The sequence below is a fragment of the Cibotium barometz genome, chromosome 16 (assembly GCF_041138505.1).
Source record: "Cibotium barometz isolate CiBa-2024 chromosome 16, ASM4113850v1, whole genome shotgun sequence".
In the NCBI taxonomy this organism is placed as follows: Eukaryota; Viridiplantae; Streptophyta; class Polypodiopsida; order Cyatheales; family Cibotiaceae; genus Cibotium; species Cibotium barometz.
Genome location: NC_141061.1, coordinates 6,012,544 through 6,029,183, shown reverse-complemented (window position 1 = coordinate 6,029,183; position 16,640 = coordinate 6,012,544). Strand labels below are relative to the sequence as shown.

General features: G+C 43.6%; 1 protein-coding gene across 1 annotated transcript in view; it reads left to right on the top strand.

Moving 5' to 3' along the window:
- Nucleotides 1-2,906: 2,906 nt before the first annotated feature.
- The window catches only part of LOC147630296 (uncharacterized), a 34,721-nt gene continuing 20,987 nt past the window's right edge, over nucleotides 2,907-16,640 (top strand). Inside the window, exons 1-2 of the mRNA XM_086810137.1 lie at nucleotides 2,907-3,064; nucleotides 3,221-3,626. Coding sequence (XP_086666263.1) covers nucleotides 3,015-3,064; nucleotides 3,221-3,626 — 456 coding nt within the window. The 5' untranslated portion in view covers nucleotides 2,907-3,014. The remainder of the gene's footprint in view (nucleotides 3,065-3,220; nucleotides 3,627-16,640) is intronic.

Sequence of the window (16,640 nt, the reverse complement as noted above, 5' to 3'; positions counted from 1 at the left end):
ATGGACACTAAGATAGATAAGTCACAAAAAGCTAATAAATATGATTCAAAGAAGTGTTATAAGTGTAACGAGATGGGACATATCGCATCAAATTGTCCATGGAAGTCAAAGTTTATTTCACTAGGACTGAATATGATCGATGACGATGAAGAACAAGACTACCACAATGACTACTCCGACTCTTGAGGTAACATATTGATTATTTAACACTTTTTGGTAAATTTCAAGGAGTTTTTTTATGCATCAAAAGTATAACTTCTTGAAGGAACTGGCCCCTCCATCTTGAACTATACTTTATGGATTTTTCTCTATGTATTAGTCTTGTGCTATGGGACATGAGATTAATCCTGTGTGAAGGATTACGATGTATACATATCTCTAGATCCATGTGGGATAATTTCTGGTGGTATGGAACACTAGAATTTGTTACACATAGAAGTCCTTGATACAATGTCTTTTATTATAATTAGAGAAGATACTTGAATTTATATATTATAAGACAATTGATATCCTTTGCTCGTCGCAATAAGCAAACACACATCTGAGGTCAGTTGCTTATCCAAGCAAGAGGGATGTTACATAATGTCTACCCTTTAGTTGTACGAGGACGCCCAGACGCTAGTGTGCCATCCTAGTGAATTGGTATTGTGGGTGACTCCACATTAAATACTGGTTACCTAGTGGTATTGGCATAGCTTGAGACCATGCTTAACGGGTGTATGTTGTTGAGGTGTAATAAGCAGTACCATGCTTGATAACTATACTATGGTCAAAGTGAAACAAGTGGACTATGCTAAACAACTGCACATGGTTGAAGTGAAACAAGTGGTTTATGCAACAAATGTGCCATGCTCATTGGAGTGTAACAAGTGGCAACTCACACCATGCTAGATGATGTGTATAATGATACTCTCCTCATAGTGAAACAAGTGGTGAATATATGTTGTGTTTGTGCCTATCAATGTTTCATATTAGGATTAATTATAGAGAAGGGCAATTAATTGGGATATGTTTACAAAAATAGGTGATGAGCAGTGCGTGTGTCGCACATAAGGGATCTTGTCTATATCTTATTATTTGTGATTTGATGATGAGTGCGAGAGTCACCAATTTAGGTGTCACACGAGTTTTGTTGTTGCAGTCCATGTTCACTCGAGTCTCTAAGCCATGCCTTTGTGCCTCTGAGCCATGCTCGGTCAATGAACCTCTACGTTTGTTTGTGGTATTCCATGTCCATAAGAACCTCTGAGCCATGCCTTTATGCCTATGAGCCATGTTTGGACCTCTGAGTTTACCTTGTAGGTTATGACGTTGATAGCTCTACAAGCATAATGTTGTTGTTGTAGCATTTTCTTCTACACAAACGAGGACAGTTGCTTCCTCAAATAGGAGAACTGTTACATGTATATATTTTATCATATTTTTGATGCTTAATAATCGTAGAAAAATATGCTTGATTTAATGTGTCTAGAAACCAGCTTAATGGAATGTGCGAATGAGCGCACAAGGTTATTTTTGTTGACCACGCGCTAAATGTTTGTACAAATTATTTATGCACACTTATGCATGGCATTGCTATTGCTAGCACATATGCTAGAATAGTTCTGATTATTTACACTTAGTGTGTGAACAAGCTCTAGTGCTTGAGCTATTTTTGTAAAAAGTGTAAAAGCAAAGCCCAATTTTGTATGCACAACTATTAATAGCTCCTTGGGCTATTTATTCATGTCGTGGAAGTGGAGCTACATGCACGAGGGGGGAGATTGCACCCAATCTTGTGTTCTTTGATTTTATGCTCTTGAGTTGTGTTATGGTATCTATGTTTTTTTTTGTTATTTATAAATTTATGGATTACCATGTACCTTGGTCATGTAACACTGATCTCTCAAATATTTCAAACGGAAGCACATGGGAGAAAAAAACTAGCTTTGATGGAATATCAAGAACAGAGGGTGTCGAAACTCATGACATGGACCACAGTGCTGGTGGCCCGCTTACCGACTTACCCTAGCAACTTCGGTGCGTCAATGGGTGACACACAAAGTATTTGAGTATTGAGAAATTCAACTTATCTTGGTTGCTTTGACATAAAGCAATTTGGATAGGAGATAAAATGAGCAAATTGGGTTTTGAAAATGTTGCTTGCAACATAGACCTAAAACTCATTTCCAATGCCCAAGAAATGTGGAGAACGTTGTTTTTTTAAAGTAGATAATAACTATGCCAATCAACCTATTTACTTTTTTTAATTAATATATATATATACACTAGACATATTCAGTCTATTGTATATATATATATTAATTAGTGCCCGCACGCGGGCACTAATTAATATATACACTAAGGTTCAAAACAAAGGTTTGAACCTTCAAACCTTAGCACGTCCCCGCCGCTGACGAGCTGAGAGGGTTTGAACTGTGGGCGCGAGAGGGGAACCTCCGTCGAAGACGGCGAGAGTCTGAACCTCCGTTGTTGCAATGTGGGCAAGGTGGGCGCTCTTCTACCCATAAAGGAAGAGCCTACTCTACGGACGCTACGCTGAGAGAGGCTGGGCAATAGAGAGAGAAGAGCTTGGTGTTTGTATCATAAGCGAGAGAGAGGCAGTAATGAACTCTCTGACAATTCTGGCAAGATCCCACCACCACTCCCATACGTCAAAACAAGGAAAAAAACCTTTTTAAGGTTTTCAGCTTACACCTATACTAAGGTTCAAGTCCCCTCTCACCTTCTCACTAATTAATTAATAGCAAAAAAGAATATGAGACCCATATATATATTTGTTTTGAAATACTTTTCGTAGACAATTTGGAGAGGCAGAAGAATTCTTGCAAATACATTTGTGTGAAAACTGCTGAAATTGGTTTTTGTTTCTAGTTATTTTCTTTGTAGCCCAACTCTCATAAAAGAACTATTATTCTCAATTAAAAATTCACAAATCTTATCTTCTTCTGAACGAGGCCTTTTCAGCAGAAGAGAAAGCGTGCTATGTATGGTGCTGGGTGTGAAGACCCATTATGATGAGCACTCTGGAAGCTAGTCGCCTCAGCCGAATGCACAATCTCGGGTAAACTTCTTCATCTGTGTAAGCCTTCCCAATGGAGCCATTTCTGCAGAAAATGGGTCCGGAGGCTTGCTTGTTTATGCAGAAAATGGGTTGAGTCTAAACTCTTAAACTCCGCAATGTATATATAGCCATGGCAATAATCTCTTTTTGCTTCAGCTTTTCCTCCACGATTGGCTCTTGCTCAGAGCAAGACCTAGCGAGAGCTTGCAGGACGAAAAAGGGTTTATCAGTATACAGCTGCAATGGCCGCCACAGAGGCTGCACAGTCGTGACAGTAAGTGTGAAAGTGGCCCAACAAGCTGGGGGTGCCAAACAGCCCACTGCTCTCAAGACTGCAGGAGTCGTCCAGCTGCCTAAGAAAGCTTTGAGGGTGCCCACATCCAGGAAATCGGAGCCGGACCCACACCCCACGTGGACTAAAATGATGCTGGACATCGAGGAGACGGGCACTCCTGTGGCAGTGCTTAAAGTCTACAACAAAGCAGGGAAACTCTCTAAGGAGACAGTGGTGGGCACCCTCATGCGGTTCAAAAAGCTCAAAGAGTGGAAAATTATCACCGAGGTTAGTATTTCTTTCCATTTTTTTTTCCACTTTGGTGGGCTACCTACATCCCATACCAGAAATTGAAGTAGTAGATATGTGTGTATATGGAAAGTGATCCATACAAAACCGCCATTGGTTTGTGTGAATCTGTGCTCGATGATCTACAACGGAGCTGCAATCTCCTCTTAGGATGGCCTGTGGTTGGTTTTCATATGGAACTCAATACAGAGGTGGTCATTTGTAAAATTGTATGGCTTTATTAGACAACTCGCACATCGACCATCCTTGCTTGACATATGCCTCTTGAGCCTTTCTACTTATTAGTCCTTGTTTTGATCAGCGTCATGCCTTGTATGTATCCATTATGTGGTTTCTGGGATCTTCTGTGAGAACTCTAGTGGGAAGAAACAGTTTTCGAAGTTTTTGTCTCACTTTTAGAGTATTGGTTGCGCAGGATCTCACAGGAAAGGTTTCTACTCTCTATGTTGCTTTCTGACATAACATTAGCACATCAAATACCGATTTGGTTGAACAAGAATGAGCTTTTAGAATTGCAATGCTGACTTGTATTAGTTCACTGTATATTTGTCAGATAGTTCTGGCCAAAGCTTATTGTGAGTGTCCTCAAATGTAAAAGGCAAAGGTGGTGGCTTAGAGGCATTTAAGGATTAGGCACACGGAAAGTGCTAGCAACATGATTTGTGCTAGTCACATGAGATGTACCATGGTGTGCCAAACATGTGAGCATTGAATGCTTGTAAAAGCTACATATTGATGTACCTTGAGTTCTCATTAGAGAGATTGTTTATTGAAAGTTATGTTCACGTATTGAGGTCTTTCCTTGCCAATCCCTTGTGATTAAGTGCTAATCATCTCTGTTAGCTTATCTGGAGTTAATTATGTTTAGCTTTGATCCAGCATGGCTTTTATCATGTTATCACAGCCAACTCCTTGTAGGTAGGTAGGTAGGTAATGGAGATTAGTGCTGGATTGAGAGCAAGGTTTGTGTTTAGATTAGGTCTCTCCTTTTTCCTTTTTCATCTCATTTAAGAGTAGATGAGTGTTTAAGTTGTAGGGATAGAGAGAGTTCTCCGTGTGTAAGACAGGAATAGAGACAGAAGAAAGAAGGATTGTAGTTGAACATCAGCATAAAGAAAGAGAGATAGAAGCATTGGTCTTCTCAGTGCTTTCATAGCACCAGCATGGGTTGTTTCTAGTCATCTTCTCTTGTAGCAGCCAAGAACGATAGCGAGGAGCTTCTCTGTACCACACTTGACGGCCCAGCAACTCACTTGCAACAGTATTACGGCAGGCATTCCTCTCTGTGAGATATGGCATGCTGCAAGGAGAAGACCTTGTAACTTGTAAGTTGTGACCCTACATCATTAGTAGCTTGTTGTGCAAATAGCTCGACACCACTTGAGCATCTTACCTCATGGCCACTGTGGCTCCTTGATATGAACTGCAGCTTAAGCAGGATAGCTGGAATCCCCTCTGTTCCGTAGCACTACACTTCTCCTTAGCCTGTGAAGGCAGCCTAGCATTACAGTTCTTGAGCAGCATCTAGTACCAATGCACGTGTCTCTGCTTACTGCTTGGTGGTAACGCTCAAACAACACATGCACCTCCGTTATCTCCATAGCGTGGTCAGCGACTCAGCCCCCAGTCCAACAGGCTCTGACTCAACCTTGTATTCCATGTGTTGTCGTTGTTCCTCCTGTGCGGCAGCGCGAGCTGCTGTTTGCATCCGAAGCTCAAAACCCTGTATCTCCAATTCGTGGCTGCTGCATCAACCCCTCAATGGAGTTAGCGGAGGTAGAGATCTAATAAGGGATTTGGGTGAGAACCGGTGTTTCCTTGCAGCTTTCGATGCAAGGACGGTACTGGTGACTTTGTCGACTCATATGCAAGAGGAGGCGAGTTTTAGTAAGTATAAACTCAATTGTCACGTGCATCCCGCACTTGGATGCCGCGTGGACATATCCGTTAGCAAGTGTAGGACCTGGAGTGGAAACTGGTCCCATGTGAGCCCTAGTCCGGGACGAGTTAGCCAAGGTTCCAAAGTGTCCAAGGTCAGGTGTGCATGTCGCGTACGTGGTCTTGGTCAGGTGTGCATTGTCGTGCACATGAAGCAGGGCTAGTCTGTATTGTGAGTCTCCCTTTGGAATGATGTTGGGTGTTCTGTGTGTGTGGTTTGCAACCGGATACCAGGCATCTGTCTAGAAGCACGTAGATGCATGTGGGAGAAGGGGGCAGCCCTTTGGGCTACCCCAGGAAGGGATTTGTATCCCTTGAGCAGGCACGGGGTAGGCCTTAGGACACCAGTCGGCCAGTAGGCAAATGGCTCCTTAATGTCTGTGATCCTATGCAAGTGAACATAGGCTTTTAAAAACAAGATGTTCGTAGCCATCGAGTGAACTATCACTTAGAACCAAGATTTTCATGCCTGGTCGCTAACGTATTCTTCACACCACACCCTATACTTCTAAGGCTTAAAACCGTGGGGTTTTTAACCTTAACCGTGAACACCAAACGATGCCCACAAAAAAAACCTCTATCATTGCCTGGAGGAGGTTTTGGTGGATGTTTCAAGCTCATCTGTCATGCGCGAGCTTTCAAGGAGAACAGAGTGCTCATGCAAAGTGCCGAGATGAAGTACAATGGTGGAAATCCCAAGACTTCCGAGCCCACAACACCCAAGGCAGCCATTGCCGGTGGCAAGGGCCAGAACCAAATGAGGTTGCATGGTAAGCTCTGCGAGGATGAGCAGAACCATTATAAAAAGAAGGGGTGATGTCACGTTCACACCCGTGCCATGGCTAATCCTCAGCATGAACAATGGAATCCTTGATTAAGTTAGCATCAAAGCATTATCATCATCAGTAGCAACATCATTAGCATCAGTATTAGGTCATCATCAGCAGCATTTGCATCACGATCAACATCAACATCAGCATCATCATCATCATAAGCGTCATGGAAGGGTTTAAGGGAGCTGTCGGCAGCCATCTGACATCGATCGGAGGACCTAGGCAGCAAGCGGCCAGTCACATGGGACAACAATGGATAATGTGCAGCATTTAATGGCAGTACGTGGAGCATCTTTGCCATTTTATGCCTATTTATTGTCGAGCAGCATCCTCCACCCATATATATATGCACAAGGCATAATTCAGCTCCATCAAGTCAGTCATTTCATCATTCAAGCATTCTCAGTCATCAATTAGGCATACGTAGGGCTAGAAGTCAACTCCTTTGGGGCTGACCAAGGGATCGGTCATGTACAACCATTAAAACAATCTTTTTCTACCATATCAATACAGAAAACCCTAACACCAACTATCTCTCTCTTCTTCTCTTTCCTCTGTCTTAATCAGGTTTAATCAGCAACTTGTTCTTAATCAGGCTTAGGGTTGTGGATCTGCACAACAAGGCTTCTGCGCATGCAACATTGGTATCAGAGCATTCAAGCTCAGCCACTAAACATAGTCCCAAGGAAGGTGCATAGATCCAATAGAAGAATGCAGCAAGGTAGCAGATGGAGTGGTCCATAACAGGCGAAGCTAGAGGAACCATTTAGAGCCAATACATCATCAAGCTCTTAGATCAGTTCCAAAGGCCTAGCATCAGTCTTGATCAGCTCCAGTAGGTGACTGACCTTTGTGTCAAGGGTTCAATGGAGTAGATGCTCAGTTCTTCAGCAAGACTTGGAAGTGGAGATCAGAAGTGGAAGGTGCTCATACAAAAATATCAAAGTCAAAGTTAGAGTCAGCACCTTTTGGAGCAAAGCAAGGGAAGGTGGAGTTGATTTGACCTCATTAATGATGTAATTGAACATGTATCTTAGCCTATATAAAAGGCATCATATCATGTTAATTTACGCTATCATTTTCCACCTAACCTGGCCCACATTATACTTGTTTGATTAGTGCATTCTAAATCACTTTAGCTTAGTTTAATTATGCTTAACAAAGAAGTTTAATGTGTGCTTTGATCCCCCTTGGATCAATCTAACATTGCTCAGGTCATACGAAAACTTGCTTAGGGGTTCTGAGCCTGGGAGGAGATCAATTATGTAATCTTTCAGTCTAGACAGGGGGGAGCTTGGGAGGGAGATTGTCCCAAAGGAAAATCTTCTGGAATCGTTCATGTAGGGCCTGGTACCGAGGCTGGTGGTGTGGTATGTGCAGGGGGTTTCTTAGGGCACGCCCTAGATGTATGCCCTATTGTGTATGACAGTAGAAGCATCGCTTGTCATGTGCATGCCCGTGCCATGGCTAATCTCCAGCATGAACATCATAATCCCTGATTAATATAGCAGTTAGGACAGCATTTAGAGCATCATCCATGTCATTAGTTTCATCATTGCCATCATCAGCTTTAGCAGCATCAGCAATAGTATCATCATCATCGTGAAGGAGGGCATGGGAACCCAGTCGGCAGCCTTGAAGGCATCCAGCCAGCAGTCAGCAGTCTTCAAGGGAGTCCAGGCAGCAGGTGGCCAGCGCATGGTTGAAGGGGCAGCAGTGTGAGCAGCATTGAAGACAAAGCGCAGCATTTAAATGGGATTTAATCCTTGGATTCAGGTCCAAAACTGGCCACTCGACAATAGGATTTGCTGGCCGACCAACCTCAAGCATTTATAAAGGCATAAAGCCATCAATCATCAGCACATGCAGTCATTACGCAAGTCATTCATCTGATACCAATGTTGCATGCACGGGAGCCTCCTTGTACTAATCCACAGCCCTAAGCTTGATTAAGAACAAGATGCTGATTACACCTGATCAAGACAGAGGAGAGACAAGACGGGAGAGAGTTGGTGTCAGGCTTTCTTTTATTTCATATACTACAAAAAGGTTGCTGAATGCTTGTACATGATCAGTCCCAAAGGGGGTGACCTCTGGCCCCTTACATGACCTCTATTGACTTCTACACTGCTGAAATGATGAATGACTTGCTTGATGACTGAATGTACTGATGATTGATGGCTTTATGCCTTTATATATGCTTGAGGTTGCAGTTCGGCCAGTGTTGGACCTGAATTCAAGGATTAAATCCTATTTAAATGCTGCGCTTTGCCTTCAATGCTGCCCACACTGCTGCCCCTTCAACCATGCGCTGGCCGCCTGCTGCCTGGACTCCCTTGAAGGCTGCTGACTGCTGGCTGGATGCCTTGAAGGCTGCCGACTGGGTTCCCATGCCCTCCTTCATGATGATGATGATACTACTACTGCTAATGCTGAGGCTGATGACACCGATGATGGTAATGATTCTACTAATGACACTGATGATGCTCTAAATGCTATATTAATCAAGGACTATGATGTTCATGCTGGAGATTAGCCATGGCATGGGCGTGCACGTGGCATCCCCTTCCTACTAAACTTGATGACGGGGTGGACACTCTGTCATCCTTCCTCCCCTAACTATTGACTTTAACCTTCTACTTCTCCTAGATTTACTCTAGAATCTCTCCTAAATAGGTTCCATTGATTGCTCTTGGCTTCTAGTAAAGCTCATAGATTCTTTTACTTTGAATGGCATCTTTACTACTTAGATGTTACAGCTTTATTGTCTATGACTCTCGCCCATGTTCCCATGCTAGGTTGACGGCGCTATATCCAACACCCTCCCTCACCGACATCATGGCTTGATGGCAAATCCGAGTACAACCTTGTGCCTGCTTTGGGTCTTACCTAGGTGTTGATGACAGATGCTAGGTCTAGGTACAACTTACAATGCTTGCAATGATGGCCATGCCGGTGCCCATAGGTGTTACCTAAGGTATGCTTACAATGCAAGTTATGATGGTTGATACCGGTCACTAGTTATGCTTACAAGCTTAGAATTGAAAGAGTGCAAAGAGCGGAAGCAAGATGAGCACTAGAGTGTGTTGAACTGAGAGTGCAAGAGAGAGAGCAGTGAAAGCAATCCCGAGCAAGAGACCAAAGTGTCTCATAAGTGAAGGATACAAGACAGAGTGTGTCAACACATGAACCGCACAACTTAGAATGATCAATGAATGAAAAGGGGAGAGGCCAGCCCACCTATTTGTAGGTAAGAAGAGGCAAGCCGACTGGAGCATAGGAGTAGGCCGATTGGGACATGCTCACCCGACCTGGGAAAAATACCAAGAAAAAAGGGAAAAAATGTGGGAAAAATACAGGTGGCCAACCCACAACCAACCAGAGTGTGCCAAACTGAGAATGCAAGAGAGAGAGATATGAGGCTAATAAGTTGAATATACTACAGTGAAAGCAATCCTGAGCAAGAGACCAAAGTGTCTCATAAGTGAAGGATACAAGAGAGGGTGTGTCAACTGAGTGGGAGTATGTAGAATTAGGGTTAGGTCATGTGGGAGACATACACAGAGAAACAAGGGAGAGAGAGAGAGAGAGAGTTGTGGGGATAAGTCAACTCATCAAGTGAGTGTGTGACTCCCCTATCACACATGTATATTGCACTAGTACACATAGTGCACTTAGTACATTAAAAGTACTAAGTGTACTATGTACTATAACTTATGGGCTTGTACACACTAAGGGTGGGCATAACGCCTTTACCCCAACAACCTTCCACTTAAAGGCAAAGTGCCCTTAAGTAAAGGAAAAGAAAAATCAGCATGTACATGATAATATACAAGGCCATATCAAGGCTGAAACTGGCCTCATCCAATGCCCATCAAGTGTCTGCAATGAGCAAACCGCTCCGGAGGCAAACTCTTCGTCAACAGATCAGCCGGGTTGTCATCCGTATGAATCTTAACAAGTTGAATTTGCTTGTTCTCTATCACCTCTCTGATGAAGTGATACTTCACATCCACATGCTTCGTCTTTGCATGAAAGACAGGGTTCTTTGCCAACTGGATGGCACTCTGACTGTCACAATGCAACAATGGAATATCCCCTGTATAACCCAAATCAACCACTAACCGAGATAGCCATAATGCCTCCTTGCAAGCCTCTGTGGCTGCAATATACTCGGCCTCTGTAGTAGATAAGGCAGTGCACTTCTGCATCCTGGATATCCATGACACAGCACCTCCTGTGAATGTAAACACATAACCGGTAGTAGACTTCCGGTTATCTGGATGACCGGCATAATCCGAATCCGTGTAACCATGCACTAATGCATCCTGTTTGCCAAAGCAAATGCACAAATCCTGTGTGCCCTTCAGGTATTTCATGACACCTTTCACTGCTTCCCAATGCTTCTTGCCAGGGTTGGCCATGTATCTAGAAACCACTCCCACTGCAAATGCAATGTCCGGCCTAGTAGCAACCATGGCATACATGAGACTGCCACAAGCTGAAGCATACGGAATCTTGGCCATATCAGCCCTGTCTCTATCCGACTGTGGGCTGTCCATAGCACCGAGTTTCACATATGGAGGCAAAGGAGTACTAGTCTTCTTCCCCCCGTCCATATTGAACCTCTGCAAGACTTTGCCAATGTATTCCTTCTGAGACAAATACAACACATGCTGATTTCTGTCCCGAAGTATCCGCATACCCAAGATGCGATTTGCATCACCCAAATCCTTCATATCAAAGGTTTCATGCAGCCTCTGCTTCAAGGTATCCATCTCCTTACGAGATTTCCCGGCAATCAACATATCATCAACATACAAGATGAGGATCAATAGACTGCCATCCAAAGCTTTCTTGGTGTATAAGCAGTGATCTATGTCACTTCTCCTGAATTTCTGAGATTTCATGAATGTATCAAATTTGTGATACCATTCCCTTGGTGCCTGTTTGAGCCCATAAAGACTCTTTTTCAGCTTGCATACAAGCTTCTCCTTTCCACTCACTGCATAACCCTCTGGCTGCTGCATATATATCTCCTCATGGAGATCACCGTGAAGAAAAGCAGTCTTCACATCCATCTGAATCAAGTCCAGATCATCATGCGCAACCAAAGCCAACACAGCTCTAAGTGTGGTCATTTTGACCACTGGAGAGAAGATCTCATCAAAGTCCACACCATATTCCTGCTTGAAGCCCTTAGCCACTAACCTGGCTTTGTATCTTGGCTTTGCATCTGGTGCAACTTTGAGCCTGTATACCCATTTGCATGGCAAAACCTTCTTGCCTGCAGGCAAATGCACCAACTTCCATGTTTCATTTTTGTGCAAAGAATCCATCTCTGACTTCATGGCACGCTCCCATAGAGCTTTGTCTGCCCTCTGTAAAGCCTCCTTATAACATGAGGGCTCCCCACAGTCAGTAAGCATCAAATAGTCAACCCCTGGAACAAACCTGTCAGGGGCTCTGGAGGGTCTTGTGGACCTCCGTACCCAATGACCATCATTTGCAGGTTGCTGTCCAGCCTGCATATCACCCATTGGTGGCTCCTGTTCCATGCCATAAGGCTGAAAAATCATGCCCGGTATCTCTCTAACTGTGGTATATCCATAGGGATATCTTCTGCCATATCTGGCTGTCCATTTGGACCATTTTCAGCACCATTTAAGGGCTGGTTTTCCTGCTGTAATGGCTAATTTACAGCCCTTTGTTGTTGTCCATGATGTCCATCATCATCAAAGATGACTCTGCCAGGCTCCTGTTGCCTTGCAGGCTCCTTATACATGCATGTTTCATAAAAAATGACATCATTGCTGCGTATGATCTTTCTATTCATGGGATCCCAAAGTCTATACCCCATTTCACCTCTGTCACCATATCCTAGGAATATGCATTTGTGAGACTTAGGATCAAGTTTGGTGCGCATTTCCCTGCGTATGTGCACGTACGCAACGCAACCAAACACTCTCAAGTGCTTGTATGACGGAGGCTTCCCTGTCCATACTTCTTCGGGCACTTTCCCACCAAGCCTCGTGTTAGGTGACCTGTTTATAAGGTGAACGGCTGTCATAACAGCTTCAGCCCAAAAACCATGAGGTAATGCAGCATGTGACAACATAGAACGGACCTTCTCCTGAATGGTCCTGTTCATCCTCTCTGCTGTCCCGTTTTGTGGAGGATCATAAGGAGTAGAGAGCTCCCTCTTGATGCCTTTAGCATCACAAAAGTCCTGAAACTGTTTGGACATATACTCTCCACCATTGTCGGAACGCAAAGCCTTCAGTGTTTTGCCAGTTTGATTCTCAACATGAGCAACAAACTTCTGAAACACTGAGAATGTATCACTCTTCAAACGAAGAGGATAAACCCACACCTTGCGTGTGGCATCATCTATAAAAGACACAAAATATTTTGCCCCTCCCAAAGAAAGCTGAGGCATCTCACATACATCTGTATGCACAAGCTCTAACTGAGCATCTTTCTGTCCAAGAGCTTTCTTGTGGGGGCACTGTAGTTGCCTACCATATATACAATGCTCACAAAACTGAAAACTTGAAAACTTTAGAGAAGGCAAGTAACCCAAACGAGACAATTGCTCCATTCCCTTGACACTCATGTGTCCCAACCGGCTATGCCACATAGAAATTTCTGGCAGCTCGGTTGCATTTACATTAGCATGGTGACAAACACCTGCATGCATAAAGTAAAGAGTGTCCACTTTAGAGCCTCTGGCAACAACCAGTGAGCCCTTACTAATTTTCCACTTTCCACTACCAAATGTGGTAACATAATCAGCATCATCAAGTTGTCCAGTAGAAAGCAGATTCTTCTTGATCTCAGGCACATGCCTGACATCATGGAGCATAAGCTGTGAGCCATCTGAAAACACAAGCCTCACATCACCTCTGCCAAGAATCTTGCATGCATGGTTATCACCTAAATAAACCACTCCTTCATTGCCAGCAGTATACCTGACAAACAAGTCTCTGCAACCTGTGACATGAAAGGAGGCACCTGAATCAATGATCCATGAGTGCATACCATGACCACCTGTAAGAAGTGAACGGGCATCAAGTGAAGACGTAAATAGGACCTCATCCTCATTGCCACCTGCATGTGACACATTGATTTCTTCAATCTTGACTCCACTTTTGCCCTTCGGCTTTACATCTTTGGCTTCATCCTTCTCTTTGTCTTTGCCTTTTCCCTTTTCTTTTTGATCATTTTTCCATTTGTAGCATTGCTTTTTAATGTGTCCCTTCTTGCCACAATAATGGCATTCCAAATCCTTTTTGGAGCGAGACTTGCTCCTTCCCCTTTCTTGGCTTTTTCCCCTTTGCTGGGATCTCCCACGTGCATTCATTGCATTGGACTTTCCAACAGAGTTGTTTTTCCTGTTCATCTCTTCTTGAAGAAGAGCACCCTCAACATCTGCATATGACAGCATAGCATTCGAATTGCTAGTGGCTGTCCTGAATGTGTCCCAACTCTCTGGCAAAGTGCATAACAAAAAGGTGGCTTTGAACTCATCGTCCATTGCCAACTTTTGATTAATGACCTGGCTGACAATACCATTAAACTCATTTAGATGGGCTGTCATAGACGCCCCTTCCTTCATCTGAAGACCTATGAGTTTCTTCAACCAATACACTTTGCTTGAGGCACTTTGTTGGGCATACAAGTCCTGCAATCTCTGCCACATTCCCCAAGCTGTCTTCTCTTCACGAATGCTGAAAAGTAACGAGTCTGACACAGACAACATGATAGTAGATCTTGCCAGCTCATCCATATCTTCCCACTCTTCAGCAGTAAGAGAAGCGGGCATCACACCCCTTTCTTTGATAGGCTTGTGTTGCTTTTTCTGGAGCAACACATTGTAGCACTGGGTTTGCCAAATATCATAATTATGCGAGCCTTCAAGCTTCTTGATGTGAAGCAATGAAGAGCTCTCACCTGTGGTTGCCATAGCAAAATGCAACCTGTCAATGCCTGACTCCCTGCAAAATGTGCAAACACTGCACCAAAAAGCACACAAAGTGCTCACAGTTTTTCTCCCAAGCTTTATCTCCCACTGCGGAAGCAAGAATGCAACTTTTCTCCCACTTTATGTGATGAAATCACCAAAATCTGGTTGCTGCAGATTTTGGACAGCACCTTAAATGTGCTCTGTTGCCCTTCCAAAGTACTGTACAACAGTACCAATTGCTCACAAATGATGTACCAAACCTGTACCGACAAATACAGCAGCTGTAAATGAACCTTTTGGTCACTCAAAACAGTGTACAGCCATGCCAAAACTTGCACAAAGCTGTGCCAAATCTGTACCAGCAGGTACAATAGCAATAAATGCTCTCCTGGCTGTCCAAATGAGTGAAAATCAGACTTTTACAGTCCCGAACACTGCATACAACAGTTCCGAACAGAAATTGGGCAAAAGCCCCTTGACTGCAAGCTGATTTTTGAGGATTCAAGGCATAAATGTCTTGCCTGCTGCTTTGCCAAGCTCAACAAGCATACGAACTTGAAAAGCCCCTTGATTTAAGATCAATTTCTGATCATACATGGTACATTGACGCACATGAAGGCATCCAGAGTGTTCACGATGCTTCCCCCTGGCCACATATACATCAAATACATGAAACCCCCTTGATTTACAGGCACATTGAGTGCTTGTAAGGCATCAACACATTATCGACACAGCATCAAATGCGATTGCCTGCGTGCAAATCAACCAAATCGGCACAAAAGCCCCTTGATGTGCACTGCAATTTGCTGCAATTTTGCCCAAATGTGCGATTTTTCACATCATACAGCATGTATGAGTGCTTAATTGCACAATTACATCAAAAGCCCCAAATTTCGACATCCAATTTCCTGCAAATTGATCCTGATTGTGACCAATTTCCTGCAAATTGATCCTGATTGTGACCAATTTCACCCAATTTTGCCAATTTTGCTCAAAAATTGAGCAATTGGGCACCTGTACCCGCTCAATTGATTACTGTACTTGCTCAATTGCAAATCCCAAAAAAAATTGAGGCAAATACCTTGTAATTTTTTGATTTTTTTGTTTTTGTTGCAGGAAAAAGAGAGAGAGAGAGAGAGAGAGAGTTGTGGGGAGTATGTAGAATTAGGGTTAGGTCATGTGGGAGACATGTGGGAGTATGTAGAATTAGGGTTAGGTCATGTGGGAGACATACACAGAGAAACAAGGGAGAGAGAGAGAGAGAGAGTTGTGGGGATAAGTCAACTCATCAAGTGAGTGTGTGACTCCCCTATCACACATGTATATTGCACTAGTACACATAGTGCACTTAGTACATTAAAAGTACTAAGTGTACTATGTACTATAACTTATGGGCTTGTACACACTATAAGGGTGGGCATAACACCTTTACCCCAACATCAACACATGAACCACACAACTCAGAATGATCAATGAATAAAAAGGAGAGAGGCAACCCACCTATTTATAGGTAAGAAGGGGCTGGCCGACTGGAGCATAGGAGCTGGCCGACTAGGACATGCTCGCCTGACTTGGGAAAAATATAAGGGAAAAAGGGAAAAAATGTGGGAAAAATACGGGTGGCCAACCCACAAACAAGGGCCATAAAAAGGATCAAATATGGGAAAATACATGGGCAGCATATGGGGATGAATATGCTAACACCCCCTCTTAGCACCAGATGCTGAACAAACTCCAAGAAGCCGAAGATGAGGAGCTAAGGAAGGCTAAGACATCTGCTTGATGAACAAATCTACTGTCTTCTTTGCTGAAGGACAATACTCCAAACACAAATCTCCAGCAAGAACCCATTCATGAACATAGTGATACTGAATCTCAATGTGTGTGGTACGAGCATGAAACATAGGGTTCTTGGCGATGGCGATGCAACTCTAATTGTCACACCAAAGAAGAGTAGATCCGGTAGGAGGTAAGCCAAGTTCTCCCAATAATCTCCGCAACCAAATTGCCTCACATGCAACAAAACAAGCTGGTCGATACTCTGCCTTTGTAGAGGAAAGTGACACAGTAGGTAGCTTTTTATTGCCCCATGAAATGGCTCCCAACCCAAGTGAGAAAACACAACCAGTGGTTGAACGCCGAGTATTTGGATCTCCAACCCAATCTAAATTAGTCCATCCGAGAAGAGTGCACCCCTGGCCATAGAATATGCCAAAATCCAAAGTACTACTCAAGTACCAAAGCACCCTGAGAGCA